The sequence below is a fragment of the Xiphophorus couchianus genome, chromosome 4, assembly GCF_001444195.1.
Source record: "Xiphophorus couchianus chromosome 4, X_couchianus-1.0, whole genome shotgun sequence".
NCBI classification, from domain to species: Eukaryota; Metazoa; Chordata; class Actinopteri; order Cyprinodontiformes; family Poeciliidae; genus Xiphophorus; species Xiphophorus couchianus.
Window position 1 is genome coordinate 19,817,310 of NC_040231.1, and position 15,517 is coordinate 19,832,826.

Consider the following 15,517-nt stretch of genomic DNA (forward strand, 5'->3'; position numbering starts at 1 on the left):
CATGTGTGCCCCTTCCCTACAGCTTCTAATCTGCTCCCACCCCCACCAGCTTCCTATTTGGGCCCCTTTGCTCCACCAGTAGGCCCATTTTTTCAGAATTTCAACAAACCACCTGATTAGCCAAACCATGGGCCTAGATGCCCACCCAGATTCATGACACATGGGACTCAGGACTTTGAGATTATGAGGAGCTCAATAAACCACCAAAGTTCACCCAAAACAAACACCAGCATCAGATTTGTTTTGTTTTCATAGTTTCACAAGTATTTTGGGGTTAAGAAGAAGTTACCCATGAAACTAAAACACTAAAACATTGAAAAAAGTCTGCATTTAGTCAAAACTGGCATGAAAACATAATTAATTTCAACAGGCATGAGCAAACCCAAAATTTCTGCTTCCACTAGCATCTCAGCAAGTTAATCGGCCACATGGTTGTAGCCAAAGTATTATTACATCCCTCATTGCTCCTGCAAGCTGAATCTTAAAATTCTCAAAACATGTATTCTCCTTTTTCTAAATGTATGAAAATGCCATTCTATGGCAACTTATTACAGCTTAAATCTACCAGTTTCTAATCATAATCATATTTATCAAAGACCAAGCCACTAGTTTATCTGAGCTGGCAAAATGAACTCGAATAGGCAATATTTCAATTCATACTGGAATGGGCAATATTCCAAAGTTGAATATTCCATTTCACAGTTAAATTTAACTATATAAGCACCATAATTTATACAGTTAAATTAAAAAGTTATAATTTAAGTGTATAAGAAGTTTAATGACTCTATTGCAGAATTTGACTACTGACTCTAGTAATATTTTGTCAAGTTATGTAGTTTGTTGCTGGATCCAAATGCAGCAGGCAGAGCCACAGAGTAGATTTTGTGGTTTTAATGAACAAATGAAGAACAACAACTTGCAACCAAAAACCACGGAGGACACATGGACACATGCACAGGGAGCCAGAGCTGAGCAACACAGGAATCCAAAAATCACAACAGGGAATGGATGGGGAGATAATGGTGTAACAGGAGGAACCAAAAAGGAGTGACTGAGAATGAGGTGCTTAAGTAGTGCTGAACAAAAGACCTGAGCTGATGAGCTAAAGTATTGCAGGTGTGGAGAAAGAGCAGAAGACAGGCTGATGAGAGACAGAGAGAAAGACGAAGTAACACAGGGGGTGAGGGAGAGCACCCTGAGGTCTAGGAAATTAATCTAATAAAATAACTAAACAAAGGAACATAATAAAACTAGAATAACTAAGAAAAGACTAGACACAAGAAATAAATATGACTAGAATAACTAAGAAGGAACTGAAGGAAAAGTAGAAACAATGTAGAACTAATAGGAAGAACTAAGGAACATAAATAATAACAAAACTCAAAACAAACTCAAGCAACCCAAGATTCTGACATATTTATGCTAAAGAAAACCCTCCCAGAGACAAAAAACACAACTTATCACTGGCAAATTTGTATAATACAAAATATATCCCAAGAGATTATGTCATTATCTCCTAAAGCTAAGCAGAGTTTCAGTGAGGGTAAAATTTATACATTTAAAAGAATAAGAACATGTATCTAGTTAAATAACGAAAGCAAATCTTACTGCAGCTATCCAGCTATGATTATAACACCAGAGAAAAACACTGTTATTTCAATAAAGATGGGTCCATACAAAAATATGCTATATAAATAATATAGAATATTCTTTTAGAGGAAATTCCTTATTGATTTTCTTTTTTAGCCCAGGGGCCAACAGGGAACCACGTGACTCTCTGACTGGATAAAGCTGGAAGATATCTGACAAATTTCCCTGCCATGTTCTAACTTGCATCAAATAAAATGGCATTTAAAAAATTGTATTTAGTTTTTGTTTGCATTTCCAATTCCATCATTAGACGGCATGCTGTGCCGTCCTCGCAATTTTCACTAAGCTAAACTGATTAAGAAAAAGTGATTCTACATCAGAAACCTTCTTCTTTCCTCCTTCCATGTTGTGTATGCATGCTCCCTTTAAAAATAACTTTTTACCTTGTTGTTTTTCTACTTTCGTATTTTGTTGGTAGGTTATCTTTTGCGTTTGGAGAGATGCTTATTTGTAAAATTATTTATTATTATGACAGTGTGTCTTGATTGATAGTCAACAACTCAATTGCCAATAAAAATCCAATGACAAGTTGCTGATAACATTCATAGAATAAATGTGGAAATGTACAAATTTATTGGTAAACATAAATGTTTCTTTTAATTGCAATTCTGTCATCTTTTCAGCTCTAAACTTACAGTAAAAAATGTCTTTGAGATGTTGACTTCACCGTATCGTAAAGACCTCTGGTGCTCTCTGATATTAATTGCATCCTTTACAGGTGTTGGTTGAAAGACCTTTGTTTTTTTAATGACATATCCTGTTATAAAAATAAAATTATAATACTTATCTACTTGAGCTGCATAAATCCATTACTTGATTTAAATATAAAAATTCTAATTGCATCAATGGCTGAGTGACTTCTTCAAATAAAGTTGATTGATACGACAAAGTTCAACAACAAAAACTAACATGGGTAGATATTTTTTAATTTACAGTTTATATATGCAATTAAGCCTTTAGCCCACCTTTGTCAGCTCAGGCTCATCCTGAGGTCGTAGATGTTTGCCATTAGTTCTACCAGGAAAATATTCTGCTGCAGTGGACCCACCAACACATTGCCTGCCATGCCTCCATCCTCTCCAGTTTATGCTTCTGCTGCTGGCATAGCAACTGCTGGAGCCATTCCTGTCCCGGGTGTGGGCCCACACCCTGGGGTCTAATTAATACAACACACTGTGCATCCATATGGCTTCCTCAGGCAGAGAGAGGGAAGGGATAGAGGGGCACGGACATACAAGATACACTGGAAACATTCAGAGTTCGCCACATTTTTCCAAAGCAGTAAATAAGAAAATACTATCTGTCAATTTGCTTTACTTCCAACAGCTTCCCTCTGTTTATGTAGATAAAACAGCAAGCCAACCTTGGCACAAAGCAAGAGTAGACACTGCAAATTCTATACATACAAATGTTTGAGACAAATAGCCTGTAAAATCCATCCTTTTTTCATTTATTTTCCCATAGAAAAACAAGGCCACACATTTAAGTGATGGAACAAAGCCGCGAAAACAGATCGCAGTCCTTGAGAAGCTTTTTTTTTTTTTGCTGTTGTGAGTATGGATTAGAGACAGGGGTGAGCTGCTGAAGAGACTGGCCAGGGCAACAGTCAGAAAGACGAAGGAAGAGTAGAGAAAAAAGCACTGAAGAGCAGCAAGTGGGAAGGAGTGAGAGTGAGTAAATGAGTGCTTTGTCACACAGTGTCAGCTAAGCACACATATTGCCATGACTGTAAAAGCAAAACATTGGACGCTTGGACTTTTTCCTGGAAACAAGCACAATAAAACTCTCTTTCTATTTACTTTAAAACCAACACCAAAAGCCATTTAACTTCCTCAACTTCTCCACAAAGCAGATGTAATTCCCTCTAAAGCTTCCCCTTTTTTTATTAAGCCCACTCCCACATGATTGAGTGATTATTGTTTAACATCTTTGTCAATGAATGTTCAAGCGGTGTAACAATCATAAACTCCATTTGATATAAATATTGCTATTGGCAGAGTTGTGAGACAGAAACAACACCTGAGGTCGACCCTGCAGGATGATTGGCTTCCTGCATCAAAGGCAGTGAGGAATTAATCAGAGTAAGCAAGGTTTTGTAAAAAAAAAAAAAAAAACTGGTGATGGTGAGGAGGATGTTAGTACTGTTAGGATATTGGACTCATGCACTCTTGGCAAATCAAGAAATTTATTTTAAGGAAACTATGCTCGCTTCAATGTTGACAACTTCCATCCAAGAATACGTAACAAAGATATAAGAATCAGTATTTGATTTATTCTACATTGGCCAATATTGGTGCAAACAAACATGAAATTTGACTCCACTTACACACTCCCTAAGAGCACAGACATTAAATATGAATATATATAACCAAGTGACCTCCACAACCAGAAAGCAATGTTGGGACTTGTGGATAAAAATTCAGCGGCACTCTGTCTACCCAGAAGCAATGTTACTGCTACTAAACCACATGGTAAACAATTTCCCAGTTTCAAGATTTCCACGCAGTGTTCAGGGCCATTCGCTTTGAAATTAGCAAGTGCTTCAGGGCTCTTTTGTGTCTGTTGAAAACATTTCTGGACACAATTCTCAAATGTTCAATTTAGCAGGCTTTCTTCAGAGAATATTCTGTATGGTGTTCATAGATGTCAAAGATGATCACTGGGGAAATTCACATAATTTTCTTAATGATATGAACTTCTGAGTGGAAATATAATGCCCTACCAAGAAAATATGAAATCAGGGTGCATACGTGCAACCTCAGTGTTTATGAGTTAAACCTTTAATACACACACACAATCTCTCCACCACTCTGTGTTTTCAAATCTTTACACTTTTGTCCATGCATTCCCACCTCCTGCATTAATCGCTCTTACTTCTTGAAGCTGAAGCTTGAATCCTCACACCTCCATCCTCTGCTCCCTTTGTTCCTCCTTCATCCTTTCTTTGTCCTGCTCTGCACATCAGTGTGCACACAGGGGATGCAACATCTCTCCCCCTCCCCCTTCCCCATGCTTTACCCTTAACCCTCCTTTTTTCTTCTTGATGGAGCTCAGGCACATGGTATGCCTTCACTGGTGAATACTCAATCCAATCATGCGTGTGTTTGAGTGATAAATGAAGAGAAAGGAGACAATAAGATCCATATCTGCATGTGGGCTCCACACTTATTGCCAAAAGAAAAGGCCACCCGATTTATCTTTAAATACACATAAATGTATTATAAGGTCAACCGTCCTGCCTGCATGGTCATCTGCAGCACAAAGATTACCTCGGCACACATTGCAATCACATCAGCCCTCCTTTTCTCAGAAACAGTCACTCCATTAATGCTTCCAGTGCCACGTCTCCCGTGGCCTCAGCATGTTAATGCTCACATTCTCCATCAGTCACCCTCTACCACAGGACAGTCCGTCTTAAACCAGAGCCACAGGCAACAGCATGGGGTAGAGAGAAGTGGCAGAAATTATATCATTTTCAAACACAAAAACCCCTCCGCTTGAAACATACCTACAACAGTCTCACAGTTTCTCCATAATTTACACAATGCAGTTTATTTGCATTTTTCCCTTGGAAGAAATGTGTCAAAAAAAAGAGAACGCAATTGGAGAGATTTCTAATCATATATTCATTGTATTGCTCATCTGTTTCTGTTCAAGGACTTTTCAATGCTGAGAACAAAGAATCAAAGAAAACAGCCCTGAGATCATTAGGCCAACGCATTACCTAGTGTAATGCATTTCATGATTACATAATGCAGAAATGACACATCATATGCATAATAGATACATGTTTTAAATAGTGCAGTTGCTGAAGACAAAGTTCTTTTTGTAAATCAGGTGTTCTTTAAAGATTCTGTCTTTTAGCCATTTACTATTCTGTTATTCTCAGAAGAAGTGTGCTCAGCCCTGGGCCTTATATTTCTTCACTCTCAGCCAGTTCTTGGTGGGTTTACATTCACAGGCAGAATCTAGTTCTGCTTCAGTTCCTCCCCCCCAAATGGTTTCACATTTGGGCCAAGCACCTTCTGATACATGGTAAGATTTCCTAGTGGACTCTATTACAGTGAGCTGGCCAAGTCCTGCTGCAGCCAAGTGTTGCCAAACCATTGCACATCTAGCTCTGCACTTCACAGCTGGCATGATGTTATTTTTCTGAAATTCAGTGACTTGCTTATGCCATGCATGTCCTCTGTTCTGCTTTACAAATAAGAAAATGCTAAACACATCTGTGCAGAGAACATTATTTCAAACCTCTATGTTCTTTCTGGCAAACTTTAGCCCGACCTTCATGACAGGTAAAACTCTTGTGCTGTCTCTTTCCAGCGTTCATATCAATAGTATCACCTGTTGTAGGTCCCAAAGTGTAATTTTAGGGTTTTTGAAGACTTATTTAATCATCTTGCATCCTGGTTTCAGGCTGTACATTCTTTGATGGCACAACTTGGGAATGTTGGCAGTTGTTATGACCGTAGTCACCTCTTAGACTTCCCGACAGTGGATTGGCTGATTTCAGATTGTTTTGGGATCTCTTTCCATCCCTTCTCATCTGGAAGGGGATATAGCTATTCAATTATAATTACATTGTTCTTATTGGTATGGATCCGAATATCCATTCATCCCATATATGGCAGTAGCTGTTTCTTCCTGCTAGGTTGCAGGGGGACTAGTGCCTATCTCCAGCAGTCACACTGGACAGGTCACCAACCAATTAGATATTTAATCTGCATTAAATGATCGTTTCTAAACCCATTCTTCCTCAGAGTTTGAATAGAACAGATCACTATCAACTCATGGTATCATGAGGCCTTGAGTGTTGCAAGCAGGCTCAATATAATATCTATTACCACAGAGATATCCTTGAAGTCTGACTCATCAGAGAAACTTTGATAAGCCACTTTCTCCTTGTCTTCTGTTGCCTGGATTGTAATCTTTTCTGTATCTTACAAAAGCACCAGACTCCGAGATGTCCTCTCCACTGAAAAGGGATGTTTTTCACTCTTCTGCTCGAAAGTTCAAAAGGTTTACAGAGTTTACATCATTAACCTTGCACTTAATGAGATACTTATGTTGAAAGGTGCTTGTGTTGTGACTTAATGGGTCAGTTGTTATAATTCAGAAAGTTTGCACAAAGCTCACAGGAAAGCTTGCATACAGCACTTCTCTTCAGATAACTATCTTCTCCTGCCAAATATAAAACCTTTTTTTAAATAAGGCTGATCCAATTGAATACTATTAAATTTGAAGTTCTTTTTCTTTTTTACAATATAAGTAGATTAAATGTACACAGACCACACAAACATTACTACATACACCTTGTAATTGGCATTAAAAACGTGAAACAGGAGCAGACAGGGTGGTTTTTATTATATGTGACGTTACTGGAGGGATGTCACCTGGGAAGGGAGTTAAGGCAGAGAAAATCTGGAAGTAGTAAAAAAAAAAAAAAGAAAAGAGGAGGGAGAACCAGAAAGAAAACTGTGAACATCAGAGGCAGGCGAATATGACTGGCTTTGGTGGCTCTGACCTCTGAACCCTCTCTCTCTCGGCTGCTCCCTTGGAGACGCTTAAAAGTGATTGGTGTGAGGAACCAGAAGACATCTGCACCCCACCTTATTGTCCTGTGGACTCTCGTGGGACAGTGTGGTCTCGCTCTAAATGCTGTGGGGTCAGAGGGAACTGGGGCCCAGCCGAGCTGGTCCAGTTGGGGATAAGGTTTCACAGCTTTGGTCTCAAATTTTGTGTGCCTGGGTGTTTGTTGGTGTCCATATGAGGAAGAGCAGGGAACAATGTACGGGTTGCTACTGTACTGATACCTGTGATGAAGAAGTTTCACTGCTGCTCCACAATAGCAGTCCTCCACAAAATACATTCCTTTCTCCCCATCTCCACATCGAGTTTAAAAACTGTAATAAAAAATAAAAAAATCCACAAAAAGGAAGACGGTTTCTGGGTTTTAAAAATCTCAGAGGGCAGTTAGGTGTGTCACCACAGAGGACATTGTCCATGTTTAGCTATTAGATATTCTTTAGGATACTTTCCACGGCATTGTTTTGTTTTATTTGTACTCAGTTTTGTATCACTGTAAATATGGCTGGAATGAAAACATTCAGTCTGAAAATTGATTATGAGTCCATGTTTTATGGTGGTCTTACTGCATTCCATACTGGTAAAATATCCAATATTGATGGTCAGAACAAGTCAGAAACTCAAACAAAAGGTAAACCTCTTTTAGTGCATTACGCAGGAGAGGCAGATACAGAAGCAGCTGACTTATATTGGACTCTAGGTTTGTCTCAAAGTGCAGTCATGCATTGAGATTTAGCGTGATTGTAAGTCTGGCACCAAACCTCATCGACCAGGAGCTCTGGGGCTTGAGCTTGATAGTCTTTGTCTTGCCAGGAGGCCATGAGTTAATGTGCCGAACAGGAGAACAGAAAGGTGGAAAGAAGAGAGAGAACATAAAAGTGCATTGCATTGATGAGCTGCATCTCTGTGGACCACTAGAAGAAAGCAATCAAACACAAGTTTTTCATGCAAATTACTACATTTTCCACAAGACACACAGGTATACAGACAATAGAAGACCAACACAAGGCTTATTATTACTAGAGCTAGTTTATTATCACTGATATTGTTTTTTTCCCTTAAATCAGTGTTGCACAATGAACCCTAAAACAATACAAACCACTAAAAATGTTTTTTTTTTGTTTGTTTTTACATTTATACATACACACATACAGTACGTACAGTATATGTGGATATGTATAGAGATTTATAATTTAGAGGTGTGACACCCTGGTTTCAGGAGAGTGTAAAAACAAAACTTTATGGAAACATACAGTAGAGATCCCTGACAATGCTCTGAGAACACTGGTTAAAACATCTCGCGTTGACCTGAATCGAACTGTGGGTAAAAAGCAGATACTGGCAGTGACCTCAGCAGACAGACACATGGACAAGACAGACCAACAAAAAAAAAATAAAATCTGCCACACACACATTTGTATGTATGATGATGAGTTAAATATAAAGATTTGTGTCACTCTCATTCCCTAAGTGAAGTTGATCAGAGAGATAACATGAAAAAGTTTGAAATGCACAGTGTATATTTTCTGTGTTCAGTTTGGCACCATGTTTGAACCCTGCAGGACATATTAAAAAAATAAACTGCATAGATGAAATGAATGTTTTTACTTGCAGCCACCATTAATCCCTGTACAAAGCTTAAGGTTACCAAATAACCTAATCTTATAGGTAATAATCTGTTTTCTCTAATGACTTCTTACTACTGGAGGTAGACACAACTATGTAAGAAGTTTCAATCTTACAAATTTAAAGTTAAGTTTGCAACTTTAATGATTATGTTAACCTAATAATTTGTTGAATTTTGCATATGTAACTCTGAGTGAGTACCCTGAGAGAAATGGGTTACAGCAGATCAAATTTCCTACTCCTACGAGTTATGCTGACAACTTATTGACATAATTTTTTCCCTTTAAGGCATTTTTGAATTCTTTCTTTCCATGTTGGGTTAGAGTAGCATTGTTATTTTATTATTTAATAGAGGCCTCAGTATTCAGTGTTTTTCACCAGGAGGCTGTTATTGACTTAAACCTTTGATTTTAAATTTAAAGGACAGGTGTTGTGTAGATGGTCACACTTGTAGAGCAAATTCTACCCAGGAGCTCTTTCCCTGTTTCTGAGGCGTGGAGAGTGGCTTTAGCTCACGTTGGTAACATCAATACAACCCAGACATTCTCCTCAAGCAAAAATGGTGTGTGTGTGTGTGTGCGTGGGGGTGTGTGTGGGTGTATGTGAGGGGAAAATGAACACAATGTGTTATTTTTTAAAAAAGAAAAAGGTAACAAGACTGACAGAACCTCACCCCGAGACAATCATGTGAACAGGATGCCAGATGGGAACAGGATGAGGATAAGGTGATCATCAGGCGCCAACGAGGGGCAAGACAGACTTTGTCAACTGAAAAGGTCACTCAGCCTTTTTTCATCAATACACACCATTAAAACAGATTGACTGACGATGTGAGACAGGACCATCAATTAGTACCATACTGAGATCACAACATTACTTTTGCCATTATTTGGCTGAATATCACAGTGTTACCATCACAAATCCAATAAGAATTAACTAACACTTTTTTAATTGAGCTAAAATAACACATTTGCCTTCTTGTTTTTTTTTATTCTATATTTTCCATGCAGATCTACTGTAGAGTTTACTTTGCCCACTACCTCTAAATACACTGGATCTATCTGCCTTCGTGAAGGAAGTATAAAAAAATATAATACTGATCTCAAACATTGAAGAACAATGACTGTAAATTACCATCTGACGAAAAATTACTTTAGAAAGTCTTGAAACCCAAGATAAGTTTCAAGCAACGTGTGGTCTTTTGGGTAAAAAGTCTCCAAGCAGGTAAATTCATTGGATTTGTTAGCAGTTCACAATCATATCAAGGTCATTTGGCAGCAGTTTGATTAAAGTCAAGGATCTTTCAAGGAAAAGGGGTGATTGAATTGTGTGTGAGCTTTTAGATTTTTTTTTATATATATATCTGATTTCACACACATCTATGCCACTGAGAACAGGATTACCTACAGACGAACATTACCAATTTAGCTAAACTAAGCCTTTCGTCTTTCCTTCCCACTTGATCTGTTTTCGTGTTTATATGATGCATATTAGGAGAGAGATAGTTGCTCAAGGAAAATGAGTCAGAGCCACATTTCATCAGCTTACTCCAAGTGAAACAAACCCTGTGAATACCCAGCCCACAGCGGTCTATTTATAATGATTTAAAGATTATACATCTACTTTTCTAGTAGTTGCTGTGTAAAAAAATAATTAAGCTTTTAACAATTTTCTAAAGCAACTTAATTTTTTCCTCACTTGAATTCTAAACCTGAATATATTTTGTCTAAGACCCAAAAAACACCAGAAAGCTACATTTTAGATGACTTTAAAAAAATCTAAATTGTCATTGTGAATGTTACTGCTTATCACATTATTTTCCAAAGGCTGCTGTATAACCTGATGTGAGGGCATATCCCTCTTTAGACGTGCTGCAGAGGCAGATGAATACAAATATGTATGAACTGACTCATTATTCTCCCAAATTGTTTCTTCTTTACTTGAATATCCAACAAAAATAATCATACTTCACAGAAAATCATTTTGACCTGAACATATTGCAGAATTGTGGAAGAAATCAAGTCTGAGTTATAAGAGCAAGGATCAATGATTCCTGAGCATACAATCTCTCACCAAAATTCAAGGTTTGTTAAACAAAGAGGGAGAAAAATGTGAACAGACTGTAAAACAACTTAAACGAGATTAATCTCCACTTTTTACTTAAGGTGTCAGTAAGAGTCATAGGGTCTTCTGTGCTGATGGAGTAACAGCACCAGTCAGTTTGTGATGACAGCGCTGAGCAAACCATTAAATCAGACGAGTTCTAATGTTATTCTGCAACATGACAGCCTGACCTATCAAAGTCTAATCACGCCAAACATGATCGCCGTTGAACCAAAGATCTGGTGGATCAGGTTAAATAGTATGGCACTCAGACCTGTCACATCCACAAGGGTGGGCAATTTCCTGCAGGAAGAGATTAACCTTCATTTACAATGAGGGGCGGGGAAACAAAGTACAGAAGAGAATCACACTACTCTTATCCCTAGTGAAACTACTCCCAACAGAGGTTAAATAAAACACTGATTCTCGCTGCAAGCAGCCCTGGAGGGAAAATATCACATTGGTGGCTAATAAATATACACAGAGCAGACATTTAGCTTCAACATTTGATGGACTATTTTAACAGTTTACTGCATTTCCCCCCCAGCACGTCCAATGTGATATTAACAATTAGGTACAAGAAATATATGCAAGAAGAACATCCGCAGAGAATTAAGTGTACATAACTTAAAAGGCATACAGCTAGAGATGATCTATAATGATTACCGAGATGGTAACATATACAGTACAGAAGTGCTGGTTTGCATAACACGTGAAAATGACTGCAGAGGGGGATTCGTACAACTCTACTTTCCACATTTTTGGAAAATTGTGTTAAAAGAGGAACTTTGTTGGACTGTTTTGTATTCCGAGTTACAAGGAAAGTTTTTTTTCTTTATTTTCCCACCCTTATAAATAATCTGAATTTAGTCAAGTTAAGGTCATAAGTCAGTCTTAGCCAGAGAGGAAAATCAATAAACCAATCGTGTGGAATTGTGTGAGTTGTAAGTGTCACCCATTTTTTTTTTCTCAGTTTTCTTGGCACAAGTACACCACAAGTGAGAGAAAGTAAAGTAACAAAAAAAAGTGAAGCACATTCACATCTAGAACTAGAAATGAAGTATGAAGTGTTGACATACTGTAGTTAGTGCTTGACATAAAGGTCCTGGAAAGTTCTCCCTCCATTTGTGCGGATGTGTATTGTTTTTGTCTACGTACTAAAATTCACTACTTTACTGTTCATACTGTTTCTTTTATTAGGACCTGAGAAAAAGGCCAATAACAGGGTTGAGGTAGGTAACCAAAATGCATCTGTGATGACAGAGAGCATTGAGCTGCATGGAGAGGCCCTGTGATTGTTTAGCTACACAACAGTCTCTATATGAATGTTTCATTCAGCCAGCTCTCTGTCGGAAGTCATCAGAATCTAAAAAGGCAGGTGATCCTGAAGTGTCTGGAGGGAGACGGGTGAGCAGCTGTGGTTTGTTTTGGGCAGAGTTACAGTAGATGAGCAAGACATGGAATATTTTTCATCTACTGGGCACCAGATGTGTAAAAGGCTACCGATTTTTATTTTCTTTTTTTTTTTTAAAGAAATTGCCAGGTGATATAATGCAAAACCAAAAAAAAACCAAAAAAACAAGACAACCAGAAAATGCAGCAACAAACATTCATAAAATTGTTAGAGATACACTGCTGTCAATCTGAATTGTGAAAAATACGATTACTTTTATTTTCGATTTTGGAAACTCATATTTGGTCTTTTTTTAAAATATCAAAATCACATGCGTGTTGTTGACAATGGCTGCTAAAAATCCACATTTAGGTTCTAGTTTGATGAGGGATCAATACCACTCTTTATATGCTATTTATCTACACAAAGAAACAATATTAGTGACGGTGGTGGATAGATTATGTTGACATAAGACAACCTACTCCATTTTTATTCTGCCCTTAAGTTAAAATAAACCAAGTTATTTTATGGTCAGCTAAAACTAGCTACAACGCCCTTAAACCTTTTCAAATTTTTCATCACTTTACAACAATAGATTTGTGTAGTTATCATTGGGATTTTGTGAGATAGAACAAAACAAAGTTTTGTAGAAAGAAAGCTATACAATGTGCTTCTAGCAGTTTGCTTTGCCTTTGTTAGCAGGAACTAGTCAGAGTTGACAAGAATAAGGCTAACAAGCTTGAACATTCAGTCAGAGTTACAATAGAAATGTTTAAATCAGGAAATGTTACTGTTTTAGAACAGTCCAGTCAAAGTCTAATTATAACTCTAAATTTGTAGGAAGATTTGAAAACTGCTGATCAAATCTGGTCTCAATCCATTGAGCCCAAGGAACTGAATATTTATGCACACCATACTTTTCAGATTTTTCAAAGCAGTGTATTAGTGTACCACCCCACAAATATACACTATTTTGTCTAGCAGATTCACATAAAATCGCAATAACTTTGATTGATGTTTGTAGATGGACAAAAAAAGTTAAAAGGTTTGAATATCCTTGCAAGGCAGTGTAAATAACCTAAACTTGGAGTTCTGAGATGCTGCTTCTTTTTTTTTTTTTTTTTACTAACCAACAGCATAGAGATCTACAGTAATTAGTTACATATTTGTTGTTAAACGTTTTTGCCCAGTTATGCTGTCTCAACCTCTCTGATTGCCAGCTGCACAAAAACGGGTGGAAAAATAGATAAAAGAGTAGCATTGATCTTCTCATCTCTAGCAAAAACTTACTAAAATGTAGTCATTAAAGTGTTAACACCAGTAATTTTAGAAAAATAATTTCCTTTTTCTTTATTTCTTACTTATTAAATCTCCATTATCTGTCTGATAGGATTAAATTGATTAAAAACAAAACTATTTATACAATAGAAGAATAGAATAGAATAGAAACAGCCTCTATTGTCCCAAAAAGAGACAATAATCACGGCACCACCTGTAGTTACATTGATAATATACTGCTTCCTGTTTAGTTTGACGATAAATATCAGATCTTTTCAACCTCAATACTCGTGAGGATATAAACAGCAATGCAGTGTATCTCTAATTAACTTTTTCTTACACTCAACCTATCACTATTGACAAATGTGACCTTTAAATAAAAAGGAAGATAGCTCCCAACTTAGTTCATACATATTTTTCAACTTATTGTATACAATGTTATCCGTCTGTCATCTTGCATGAGGTACTGACACTCTACAAACATCATATTCAGCAACACGGGGGGGAGGACTTCACAAAGGGAGAAAAAGAAGGGTCTTCATTATGCAATTAAAAAATAAAACAAACTACAACAACAACAGTGACAACATTAACTTTGTTATCTTGAGGTAGAACAATAATTTCAGCATTTGGAAGTGCTTTATGTTGGATGCTCTTTTGTTCGCTTTTACATCATTAAGGAGAGGAGAGACGATTGTTGACTTCTGAGGTAGAGCAGCACCTGATGTCGTAGTTATGCAACCAACTGATTCCTCCAAATTTGTCGAGTGATCATGAGCACAGGGGAAGGGAAAGTCATTACAGCTTCCCGCAACACATTCATTCCGGCTGAGGTAGGCTTATATCCACTTGTAAGGTTCACACAGCCAAGTCTAGAACCTGCATGAAGGCCAAAAACTCATAAAAAATGTTGATATTACTGAAACAAAGTCCTGAGACAGAAGATATTGAATCCCTGGAAGAAGGTTGAGGTTTTCTGAGTACGAAGGTGGAATCATTGGTGGTTAAGAGCAGGCAGCGAGTCTTTGACATCCACAGATACACAGAGATAAGACCAACAACTTATAACTGCTTCAACAAATGGATGAGAAGGTCAGAATGTGGGTATGCATGTGCATCTCAAAGTCTGGTCTCCGAAAAATGTGAAATAGTCACAAAATCCAGAAAACCTCACTTGTATACAGCAAAACAAAGTATTTTATATATTTGGGGGTTATCCAGCTAATTGTTTTTATATAGCACCATCCAGCAGACCTTACAACATTTTGGGACTGTTTTATAAAATATTACGACTCTGATTTTGCAGGTTATTTTTAAGAATATTTTAATGCAAAAATAATACCATGAATTACACCTATGTACACAAATTGACTGATGCAATTTTGTGACTATTTCAAATTTTCCAGTGACATTTCATATATAAACATAAAAATACATTTTCAACAAGGACATTCAGGGGTCTCTTATTTTCTGTGCTGCCAATCACCATAAAATGAACAAAACACTCCAATAAACCGTCCCAGATCCTCCAGAACCTCTTAACTTACTCATAAAAAATTTCTTTGCACAAAAGGAAAGAATACTTTGAAAAGAAACACTTGTCGACCTGAGTGAGAGAAAAGTCTAAGTGGACACTAAAAGTGTCGAATGTGAATGGGCCTTCATACATGATTAGCCTTGGTCCGGCTGAGCCGCAGTGACTGAAGAATGCTCCTGAAACGGCGTCTCCCTCTCCTCTACAAACTCATCCAAAGGTATCGTTGACAGCTGGGTGTTGTTCAGAATGTAGGAGTTTGACTAAAAAACAAGCAAACAAGAGTTGTAAATCAAATACCAACATGGTTGTATACAATGTTCATAAAAACCACAATGTTCCCGTTT

General features: G+C 37.4%; 1 protein-coding gene across 1 annotated transcript in view; it reads right to left on the reverse strand.

Moving 5' to 3' along the window:
* Nucleotides 1–9,506: 9,506 nt before the first annotated feature.
* igdcc3 (immunoglobulin superfamily, DCC subclass, member 3) overlaps nt 9,507–15,517 on the reverse strand; it is a 70,931-nt gene continuing 64,920 nt past the window's right edge. The window contains exon 14 of the mRNA XM_028015998.1: nt 9,507–15,433. Coding sequence (XP_027871799.1) covers nt 15,308–15,433 — 126 coding nt within the window. The 3' untranslated portion in view covers nt 9,507–15,307. The remainder of the gene's footprint in view (nt 15,434–15,517) is intronic.